Source organism: Neopelma chrysocephalum, unplaced genomic scaffold, assembly GCF_003984885.1.
Source record: "Neopelma chrysocephalum unplaced genomic scaffold, ASM398488v2 Primary Assembly neopelma1_23, whole genome shotgun sequence".
Classification (NCBI taxonomy): Eukaryota; Metazoa; Chordata; class Aves; order Passeriformes; family Pipridae; genus Neopelma; species Neopelma chrysocephalum.
Window position 1 is genome coordinate 7021822 of NW_020897691.1, and position 12200 is coordinate 7034021.

The 12200-nt window shown below is 40.7% G+C and overlaps 1 protein-coding gene across 1 annotated transcript in view; it reads right to left on the minus strand.

Moving 5' to 3' along the window:
* The window catches only part of PGBD5 (piggyBac transposable element derived 5), a 69787-nt gene that overhangs the window by 15896 nt on the left and 41691 nt on the right, over positions 1-12200 (minus strand). The window contains exon 4 of the mRNA XM_027685669.1: positions 2057-2237. Within this exon, the coding sequence (XP_027541470.1) occupies positions 2057-2237 (181 nt within the window). The remainder of the gene's footprint in view (positions 1-2056; positions 2238-12200) is intronic.

Here is a 12200-nt window from a genome sequence, read left to right on the forward strand (position 1 = left end):
ACAGAAATGCTTTGTTCCCCATGATCTTCTTGATATAGGAGTGCCATGCTATTTTGCAAAGTCAATAAACCTGCTGTCTTACTGTTAACCCCCCACCCACCTCATAACTTCACCCCTAGGAAGGTGATAGTGTGTACTAGATCTGAAATTTAATTTTGGAGGCAGCTGTCAAAGATCATAAAGTCTCATGAAGCTATATAACAAATCATGAACCAAACTAAAATCTCAGTATTGCATTAGCATATTTGATCAGATAGTAAGTAAAAATTACATGCTTTAAAAAGACATTACTGAATTTGTTACCCGCTAGAAACCATTAATTTGAATGATCTGGGCAGTGTAAAGCTCATGAATAATTCGACCCTGTGAACAATCTGAATTATCTGCAAGTAATAAACATTCAGCTGGTTTAGTAGCCATGCATCTTTTTCACCAGGGTTACAGATCAACTGGATCACACCAGATTTTCTTTATCCTTCCCTAGCTGAGCATAAAGGATGCAACTCAACAGTCAAGTTTTTGTCTGTCAGTCTTTGTATTTAAACCTTAAAATTTAATCTCAGGTACTAGGAGTATGTGTGTTATTCTCTCCATTTTTTTAAACCCACATTTTGCATCATTGATTTAGTAGTTTTAAAAATGTAATGCTTATAATCAGCTGTAAAAAACTATTTACTAAAGATCAGTCTCTGCTCAGAGGAAAAACTCCAGTGTGCTACAAATATGCTTGACTTCTTTCCCATTTGGCTGTTTGCAGCCTTTAGGAAACCATGGCTCTTTTACAAGAATATGCAGGTATTCCACTGTACTCAGTGAGGTTTCAGCTTATCTAAAACAATGTAGGAGCTAAGTCCTGCATGGAACTCAACAGAGACAGCCCTCAGTGCCAGCACAGTCTGAAGCACTCAACTACAGCACTGGTGCAGCTCACTGGTGTTCTCATTTTAAATAAGAATCAACACATTGTCTCAATTCCCAGACCTTCCCCCGCTTTCGGCCATGTTTCATTAATATAATGGTTTGCGTGAGTTTAATTTTCTGCAATGCCAAAAGCAAAACTTGGGCATCAGTGGTGTGTTGAAACAGGAAATGGCCTCGCTGTGATGCATATTGGCAGCCTTCAGCCCTACTGCTATGAAGGACCTATTCCACACATCACATCAACTCTGTAAGGCCATGATGACCAAAGAATGAGCCAAGAGTTACGTGGAATGACTTATAAGTGATTGGCAAGAGTGCAGTTCTGTAATTTAAGGAGAGTCACAAGTCCTCAGCATTGCTGAAAGTACAGCAACACGTGGCTTTTCCACGTCCAAGGTGAGGGGGGATTTGACATAAAGGATGACCTGGGATTACTCTGCACTAGCATGGAAGTTGCTGGGAGAGACGTCATTCCGCTGGCAGGTGTGCTTTTGCTAATGTAGAGTTTATTATGCTTCCAAAACTAAAAACTGTCCTACCAAGGTATGTTGATACCATGAAAAAAAAACCAACAAAAAAACCAACAAACCCAAAAAACCCCACCCCCACAAAACCCAAACAAACAAACAAAAACCCGAACAAACAAATCTCCACTTTTCTAGGGCTTTTGCAGTGGCATAGAATATCATCTAGAGAAGTTATATCTCCAACAGATATTAAACCAACAAAGACTTCTAAGGTACATCCCTAAGGATTCATCCCACCCATAGTCTTTCACAACAGGAACAGAAAAATCACAAGCAGATAGGAGATCTACTGAAAAGTCCCCCAGGCCATATAGATTTGACCTCCCATTTCTAAGGCAAAGGATAAAAGCAAGGGCTTTAAATAATCTTATTTAAAATGTGTTTTACATCCTCATTTTGAAGACTTAAAGCATAAGACTTAAAGAACAACTTAGAAAGTCCTCTGTATAGTACCTTCTGATGAATGAGAATATTTCTTAGTGATGAACAACTTACCTATACAAAGAATCAAAATATCAGTGAAGACTTTAGGAAATTTTTTTAAATTCAGTGGCAGGAGGTATCTAGGTCTGCCACCATTAAAACCCAGTCAGTCACCCAATACACACCTTGCTTCTCAAATTCTTCAAAGAGATTCAGGCTGGTAATGCTTGGGCCTGTGAAGATGATGTAGTTCTTCCCAGAGGCGTTCTGACAAAGGCTTTTAGCCACCATACTGTGAAGCTGCGGTTTGTTCTTTAAAGCATCCAGCCCATCGGCACCACTCCCTTCTTTGAGATGGACATAAATCTTAAATAAGAAATGGTAAGAAAAGTCAGAAGGTTATAAGGAATCCAGAGAGAGCAGATGCAACTCCCAAAATACTTATACAGCTCTATGTGAGACAAGCTGAAAATCAAGGCAGCAGACACTTTTTATAAAATGCTGATTAAAGTCCCTTTCAAGGGGCTGTTGCTTTAAAACCACCTCAGGTTAGCTGGCACAGTTACCAATAAATACAGCATCCTTCACCTCATCTTAAGGACTTCCTGAGGCTCCTCTCACTGTTGCGCAGTTTGAAAATTGTTTGCTTGGCAGGAAAAGACTCCAGTCATAATTGAGATTATGTGTTGTACTGAATCTGTGTAGGCTTCAATGCTGTCAGCAAAAGGAGAGCATGGGAACTTCAGTTTCACGAAAGGCCAGTACAAGATGACCAGAAGGAAATGGCCCATTACCTTCACTGCATTAATATTCAGATTTATTTCCCATTGGCAGCAACTGTCAGGCTGTGATGAAAGTGTGTCTGCACCCCCATAAATGAGAGGAGCCAGCTAAACGCATACCCAACCAGCCAGAACATCCTCATCAAACGCTCCAGGCACAGTGCTAGTTCTTAGATTCTTTACTTATATCATGATTTGGAGACAACCCACCAAAACAGACTGAACCGGATGCTGGGTACAGCACAATACGCTGTGGTTAGTAGGGAAATGCCTGTCTCGCAGCAGGCTGCAGGAGCTTTAGCACATACCCTGCTACAGTCAGTCCACAGGGCTATGCATCTCAAGAGCTGTCACCATCAGCTGTAGGTGGACACGTTTGTGTTGGAGTGCAGGAACACTGACCCCTTAGTAATGCAACTATAATTAACCAAACACAGTCCCAACAACTGAAAGAGCACTCAAGTCAAGCTATTGCTTCATTAGTACCAGAGACCCCTCCAGGAGAGGAGTCTCCTGCATTGCCATGCAGAGGGAGAAAATATGTAACCCTTCCTTTGTATACAAATTTGTACACATTTGTACTCCCATTTTATTTCAATGACAGTATTTTACAAGTATAACTTTTACCAAAGTTCAACACCCAATAAAGCCAGCTAGGCATCCAACCTTCATCTTATTCTAAGAGTCAGCAAAAATAACCCGCTGTAAAGAAAAATGAGAAGCAGCAGACACTGCTCAGTCACTCAAACAGTACTCTAACACCATGGAACTTGGAAAGATTTAAAAACACACACAAATGTAAATCTTCTGAAAAAATTTCACAGGCCTGCCTTCGTGACTTTGGCTCTGCAGTACTCAAAAGTTTTATGAATTCCAGAAAATTTTACCTGTCAGAGAAAAAGCTGAAACATGTTCAGTATTCAAGGGCAGGAAAAAGGAATTTTGCCTTGTTTTTTGGAGTGATGTATCCACAACAACTTTGCTAAATTTGTTTGAAACTTCAACCATGCAAAGCATGCAGCTTTGCTTTCCTGTATAGCCTATTTCTCTTACACACACCCTGTTATAAATGAAAGTTCATTGCAATGCTCAGAGAACAAAAATGCTCATGTTTGCAGTAGTGCTCCTAGGAATTTGTAACTCAATGATCTTAGAGAAGAACAAAATTCAATTAAACAGCTTCTCCCTATTTTAGATGGTGCATCTCCCAGCACTGACATTCTATATATATTTTATGTAATATTCTCTAGCAATTCATGCATTTTGGAATAGACTTCATCAGTCTGTTATGTATGAAATCTCTGACAAATGAGACATAATTTGTATTTTGAAGGTACTGACATGCTAAAGAACAAAGTTGGTGCAAGGACAAAGGTGCACTAATTCCAAAAAGAAATAGAGCATGTATTAAAAGGAAGTCTTAAATACACAGTGCTTAAAAAAAAAAATTAAATCCCCTTTTTGATAGAAACAGCTTCCAGATGAGGACAAAGGCAGAAATGTTTGTAGACTCCCTGATCCTGCTCCACTTACTTTTGAAAGCTATCAAATTTGTGCGTTCCCCAATTCTAAGGCTGAGGACTAGCTAATTGTGATAAGTCGTTTAGGTTGTTAATCAGGAATTCAGAGAGCAGCTTAACAGTGGAATGCATTCAAAGGGCAGATTGTTCCAAATTTACAGCAAAGGTGTTTCATGATTATTGGCAACAAAATTAAGATTAGGGTACTAGTATGTCAGCACAGAGACCACACATCAAATTCTTAAAATCTACAGACAAGGCAGTGAAGACAGAAGATGTGGACAATTAGTTTTGACCTTGGATTAGCAGTTGAGCTGAAAACAAAGCAGGAATCTCTCTGAGTCTATAAAAGTGTCTCCTAATCCAATAAGTCTTAGCCAATCAGAAATCTCTGCTGCACCATGCTCACTCCATGTTCCTTATAGAGTGCTGTCCCTCTAAGGGATGAGACAGTCTTCTGGCACTGCTGGTGTGCCAACTTGTCCCTCACTGTGGACTGGTATGTGTCTGCAAGCAGCTACTTTAAAGAGCATGCCCATCATGCAACTGTCCACTGAGGTACCCCTATTTTCATAGTAGGATGCTACAAACTCCACAGGTTTTGTTAGCAGAATTCCCTGTGCACCTGGCTGTGATTCTCATCTCCCTTTGCTCTGTTCACCTCCCCAGCGCCCTTTACTCAAACATCCACACACACTGCTAAACCTTCCCTCCTTCTTCAATGTTAAATATACTTCTTTCTTTTCTCCTTGGGCAGTTACTTGCCTATCCAACAACAGCCTTTGTTCTTGGCACAGTATTTCTTGTTTTGGAGAAGCATCATTCAAAGCTTTATCATGTCCAGCTCTATTGGGAAGATGGATGACAGCAGCACAATGTTGGAAGGCGTGAAGGCGTAAAGGCTGCTGTGAAACAGTGGCTGGGTACGGACAACTGACAAAGGCATAGCTTCAATTATCTTTGCAAATGCCTAAGATCCCATATGGCCTTTACTTTCCCCTCTCCCTGTCCTCTCATCCAGATTATTTCATTCTACCTCCCACAGCTTTCCCTTCTTTTCTGTAATGTGTTAGTAGTATTTAAGAATCAGCAGTCTGCAGAAAAAGCACAAATTGCCAGAAATTGGCTACAAGACCTTCACAGTCACAGTTGGAAGCTGCTCCCCAAAAATGTTTGTTAAACCATTCACTAGACTTTCTGGTTTGCCCTGGGACAGCATTAGAGCTTTGTGCCCTTTCCATGTGCACCAACAGCAAAATATCTTCAGAAGTACAGGCTGAACAACTCTTGCTGGATAACAGATGGAGATTCTGGCAGCCAATATCTCCTTCTTCTGCAGGTGACAGTCAAAGCAATGCTTCTTGAATATCTGCAGAGATCTCTTTCACTGTGTATCTTTTTCTAGTGGCTACCAATCCATTTGATCTACAGCACCAAATGGGATAACTTCTATAGATGCGACATCATATGTCTTAGGAGGCAACTACAGGTTGAAGATCTTTAACCTGCAGTACTGGGACAGAAATGGAGCTTTATCTAGTCATCCCTCAACTATTTTTTTCTTATCAGAACAACAACATGGTCAATTCTACCACGTCTCTATCTATGGCAGCCCTACGGCACCAGATACATTCAAGCCAATATGTTTTCATCATCCTCATGTGGAAGGTTCATAAGGTCTCACGGAGACTGAGTAAAATACTGAGCACTTAGGAACAAAAGCTGCATCTTGACTGCTCATTTAAGAGAATGTGCCCTAGAAACTAAAATATTAGTGATTCTGCTCATATTCAAAGCTCAGATGGCATATTGAAAGCACTTGTGAATAGCACATCCCAAATATTCCACCTTCATACATAATTGAAGCACCCCAGGGTACAATTCTCAAATGAAATAGATGGCATTTGGAAAAAAAAAGGGCGGAGGTAGTAATAAACAGAAGGAAGATTTTGAAAGCTACATTGTGCAAAAATATCTCACAAAGGGCAGATCCTAAACAACCACAAAACAGAAAGATGACACAGTTATAAAAGCAAGAGAACAAAGAAAAGCAGTCACACTTTTTGGATCCTAAATAGCTATCAAAAATATAACTTTATTTTTTTCTATAGGCTTCACAGCCTACACAACTGCTCATTCCTAGCACTACTTTCTAGATCCTGCCTCACTCTGTTTTCCCCTCTCATTCTAAACCTCATCTCTAACGGCTGCCATTACCAACACTGTTGGGAGATTCTCCCCTCCAGTCTCACCCTAAACCTGCTGCAGTTCATATTTCCCCCTTCTTTAATCATCTCTACCCAGACAGCTTTTAGGTCTAGCAGCTGTTGGTACCAGTAATGGTGCTCTACCAAGACCATATACTTTCAGTATTTTGAGCCTCTCTTCATTCTGTTCCTACTATTCTAAAGACTACTTTCAAAATAGTATGCAAGAGACACATAGTTTTCCCAATCTGTTCCCAGCTAGCTCTTGGTGTTCCTTACAAAGCTCTTTCCTTGGTCCCCTTCTTTTCTCCCTCTGCATCCTATTTTGAATTATTTCAATCTGGACGAACGTAAAAATCCAGTTAATATCTTTGTGCTGAGGACTGACAAATGTCTGTTTTGCCTGCACATGTTCTTCAAAGTTTTTAAAAGATCTTAGTGAGACTGGCAAAAAGATGCTGGTAGAGTTGACAATGCAAGTCCACTATGGCTTAAGGCCATGACATCCCTCTTCCATGTTATTGCCTTACCGCTGAGGGCACTACAACATCTTACCTGTATGGCAGACCAACAACCCATGGATCACCAAACGCAGATTTCTCTCTGTACCTTCTCCCAGGCAGCCACATCTAGGTCAGGCAGATTCATTATTGTGAATACAATAATTTCCTGTTCTTCCAAATATCTAAGAACTGACTGGCTCTCCTCTCAATTACTGCAATCATTCTTCTTTTCGTTGGCCCTGCTGAAATGTATCTTGACATCCAGACAGTGCTCTGCCCCTCAAATCACTTGCCTAACCCTTTGCTTCAACCACATCAGCCTTCCCCCAGTTCCCTCTTCTTTGCAGCATTAAATGAAAATGGGGCTGGAAAATAGAGACAGCCCTTTATGGTTTAGGCTTCCCTACTGATCTCCTCCCATACCTTGTCAGTATACTGATTCCTGCCAGCATCTGCCCCTTGAAGCCAGGCATCCAACCAGTAATGTCAAAGAAGCCCATATTTGCCTCTTTCCATGCTGCTCTTCTCCTGCCTGTTTGGAAATCACCACTAACCTTGGCAGAGCTCTTTCCTCTTGATCTTCAAAACCTTTCCTATAAAGCATGCAATCCCCACAAGGCAATTGGTAATCAATTCATTGGTCCTGCTGCTTCTTAATGCTGCTTTTCCAGGCTCCTTCCATGTAACTGGCAGCCCAGCTCAGGTCCATGGTTGAGGCTTCACTCTGGTGCCACACAATTGCACAACACTGACTCAGTTTTTCTGAGAAAATTACTGTTGAGCTGTGAGAAGGTGTGTAAGTGAGGAGATGTGAGAAGGTATAAAAGTGATGCAAGTAAAGAAAAGTATAAACTGTCAGAAGCGCTGCTACTGTTGAGAGGATAGCATATAGTAGCTCAAGGAGGAATATACTTATATAAAAAGGGTGTAAAGTCTTAAGATACAACCAGTAGATGACAAATCAGTAACATCAAGGACCCAGCTCATTTTCAAGGAGGACCAACAAGGCTGATGACTACCTGGCCCATGCAGGCTCATTGGGAGTAGGATATGTACTGGTGCCTAGCAGTGTGTTAGTCCCAACTGCTGTGTGAATTAGCCAAGAAATAGTGCTGCGCTCAGCCTGCTTCTCTAGACAGCCAAAATGTATCTGAACTAAAGTGATTTGCTGTGGGAAGCTTAAGCTTCCATCTCGCACTTAGATGCTAAACTTGCTAGGGCAGGGATGATCTTTTTTTCTGCTTACAGCACCCAGCACAAAGGGATAGGATTCATGAGGGGCATTCCTATGGCAAACAAATTAAGTATGGAAGAGAAGAGGCTCTGGTGCTTTTAGCCTCCTTCCCCAGGCAGAGTTGCACTGAGTGAGAAGAGCTGCAGAAAGGACACAACTATACAGGTAGTTTTATTGCCATGAACTCCAGGCACCTCAGACAGGAACTGAAAAATAACCTTCATTCCCACCTGAAAATAGACACTAGGACTGCATGTAAACTCTGTGAGAGATCTTTGCATTAGGTCACATTTAGATGTTTGGTTTTCCCATTCATCTAGAAACATGGTAAAATTGTAAACTCCAAAAAATGAATAGAGCTGGCCCATCATACATCTGCAAAACTACCTTCCCACTTAAAACTGGTGATCAAGAGATCTAGGATTCTCAGATGCTGATGATACAGAACCACATGCATTAAAAAGTCAGAGCCTGGTGGGTGCCAGAGGAAGAAAGCAGATAGGATTTTCCAGCTAACAGTGACTGACAAATGAAGGCAATCAGATTTCCTGGGATCCCCTTCCAGCCAAAGCCTGACCTTGAGAATCTCCTCAAAGTAGCTGCTACATCTGTGTGTTCCAGGTGCAACTGTTCCAGCAATAGAGGAATTATCAGTGCACTGTTTGAAGAAATGCAAGGGCTCAGACTAATCTCTAAACAGAACTTAAATAGGCTGAAACACTGACATTTCTGAGCAGCTATATTAAAAAAATGCACAGATGGTTAACTCTCCTGCAACTCTGACCTTGAAAACAAAACTCACTCCAGGTTTATCTACCCCTCCCTTTCCCGTTGACTAAATACACTTACGTGGTGTGTTGTGAAATTATAAATTCTTTGGGGCACAATCTCAGTTTCTCTAAATTCTGGAAGTAAATTCTTACTCTGTAAAATCAACAAGGTTATGAAGTATTCAAACTGATTGTACTTACCCTGTCTGAAATGAACTATAGCATTTATTATAAAAGCATGGTGTTTTCATTGTTTGGAGTTTTTTTGCTGCAACTGAGAGCTCTGCCACTGATCTGTGGAGTTACCTTAAACATCTCCCTTCACTGAGACTGCCGTTCTTTGGTGAGAGAACCCCTTCTTACCCTGTCAGGCAGGGGCCACCCTGATCCAAGCTTCACTCTTTAAACATAGCTATCATGCAAGTCACTGATCCTTCAGGAACATAGAAAGACTCAAGCTGCAGATACACAGTACTTTTCCTTAATCTGTTCTGACTCATCACTTCTTCAGGGTAAGCAGGGGAAAATGGAAATTCAATCCCAGCACAAGGACCTGAAGGACTCCATAAATCTGAGCAACATATTTCATAAGGATATTAGTGAAAATTAAATGCATTATTGCAAGAATTTTCTGCCAGGGAATAAAAGCAAGTGCAGAGCCCATATACATGGGGGCAGGGAAGGGGGTGTGGAAAGGGAAAAGTGTACAGTACAGCCTCAGAGAATAAAATTCATCTCAATGAATAGAGAAGGATATACATATCCATAAAGTAATTTCTTTCTCACCATGGTATCAGTTTTTTTAAGCGAATAATTACATTGATGAGCTAATTCCATTACCACCTATCACAGTAATTAATATTGCCTGACTGTCGCTTTGCAGTGCTCTCTACCATCTACACACTGCCTTCCATTTTGTTGATTGACGGCTCTTTGGGTCAGGGACTGTCTTAGGGTTACATTTGTGCTAAGTGTCTCTGGTTCAGGATGAGGCAGTATGGGAATAGGCTTGTTCTGCCTGACTCTCCATGGGGTTCAGTGCTGAGGTTCACCAGCATCCTGTGCTTCCTTCTCCTGCAAAATGATCAGAAAATCTTCTTGTGCAAGAGGAGCTATGCAAGGACTAGGCATCACTTAGTAACAGTTACTCATAACCACACTCATTCCTTTTGAGCCACACAAAAAATGCAAAGAGAGAGCACAGTGTGCCCTACAAAGGACAAAGTAACTAGCCCTGACCAGATATTTGGCCGCTCACTTCATCATTTTTTGATAAGCAATATTGCCATATATAAAATGAAAAAGATTCTTATAAATCATATTTATGAACATCTTTTACAAGCAAGAGTTCCAGATTTTGAGAGAGAGAAATAAAAACTGACAAAAACCTGACACAACTGGAGTTTTGATTTAAATAGGATGAATTACTCAGCAAATGCTCTAAGAAAAAAAGACTTCTTAAGTACTGCAACCACTTAAACTGCAATCAAGACATAAAAATATTGGTTTGAAAAGTGTCTTAGTGTTAAGTAAAGAAATATAAGTGCTAACCAGTATATAAGGAAATAGATTGGAGGGAAACAAGGAAAGCAAAGACAAGATGGAGCAGAAAGGGACACCTGAGGTCCTGCAAGCTGAGTTTGTTGTTCTCATTAAATTAGAAGGAAAGAAATAAAAAGGCCCAAGCCCTCTCCCGCAGCAGGAGCTGCTGACACCTTGATGTCCAGTATCAAGGGCAGATGAAAAAGGCAACAGTATCAGGGCAGTTTTGCCATCTACTTTTCCAAAGTCAGCTCTCCTGGAGCCCTTCCGAACCCTCTGAAAGGTTTTGTTCATGTTCCCAACTGCAGTAGACATACATTTACATTGCCTGAATAATGTGTCCTTCCTGCATGTTCCCACTTGGCCAGCTGACCGTGAAAAGATACTCAGCAACAAAGCTATTCACTGCAACAAGATGCTTTGCTTGAGAAATTCCAAAGCAGAGATATGGTCTGAAATTGTGCACCCATCTTAAAACAGAGACTTAACTGTCAGGATGGAGTCAGGTTACCTGTACTACAGAAAAGTAGTCTAATATATATACATTATTTGCATGATGCATATATAAGTTTACACACCTTCCTATAACTTGGGTTTTATGCCACTTCTGTTCCATGTATGGCTTATTGGGCTGGATTTTTAACCAAGCACCATTTGCTTAAAAAAGTAAAGGATGAGTCATCAAACAGAAGTATTTACTCACACCCAAAAACACAATTCAGTTTTGTTCATGAGAATTAGCAGAAAGAGGAATTTGGGGAATCAAACAGCTGAAATTCCTGACATTAACAACTCCTGACCTGTAAGCTGCCAGCCAGAGTTCACAGCGTAGCTCAGCATGTGGCTTCAAAACACTGATAACCATTTTACATTAGCAAAACAGACCAACAAACCTTTTTCATCGCAGGAAAAGCAGAACACTGGGAAAACTAGGATGTCTCCTCAAATGGAGATTTCTTTAACATCAGGCTTATCAATCAGGTTCAGAGGACCTTGTTTTTGGCCAGGAACATCATAGACCTCCTGAGGTTCCCTCCATTCCTGAGAACCACTCATAAGTAGTTCAATTCTCTCATCTGCTTGGGCTGTCTCACTTTCTTATAGATAGATATTATTCAGACTTTTGAAACTGCATTAGCCTGATTTCTGAAGTATTGATAGTCCTATTTTATCCTGAATGAAAGGACCCCAATGTCACCATGTGGAAACAATGAGGGAGGGAATTCATCCAGGCAGTATAACAGAATTTCTGCATATTTCCAAGTGGGTCCTGTAAGGTTTTTGTAACAGCAGACAGGTGCTAGACCAGTCAGTTCTTAACTAACAGGCAACTAGTCTTTCCTTCATGATGGCAGCTTCACAAGAGATGAAGGGGAGGGTGTGCACACAAAGGGGAAAACATTGGATTTTCTACCAGTTTAGATCAATTCTCTCCATACGTTAAACATAGTGAAAAAAAACCTCTGTTTCAATATTGTAAATAAACCAAACAACCATCAAATAAGTGTTTTGGATTCTGCAAGATCCCTCATAAGTGTGACACAAAAATGAACATAGTATTTCCAGCATATAAAGTTGAAGATGCCCATCCTTCCCAGACTGTTTTTCCATTTAGCATGAATGTTCGTGTTCCCATCTATTCTTTTTCACCCTTCTCTATGGTCCCTTTCACCCAATCATTTTAGCATATTGATAATGACAGCCAAGTCATGGAATGGAAATAGAAGGCAGCTGGTAAGATAATCCTGGACATCATCCGGATGCAAGTGAA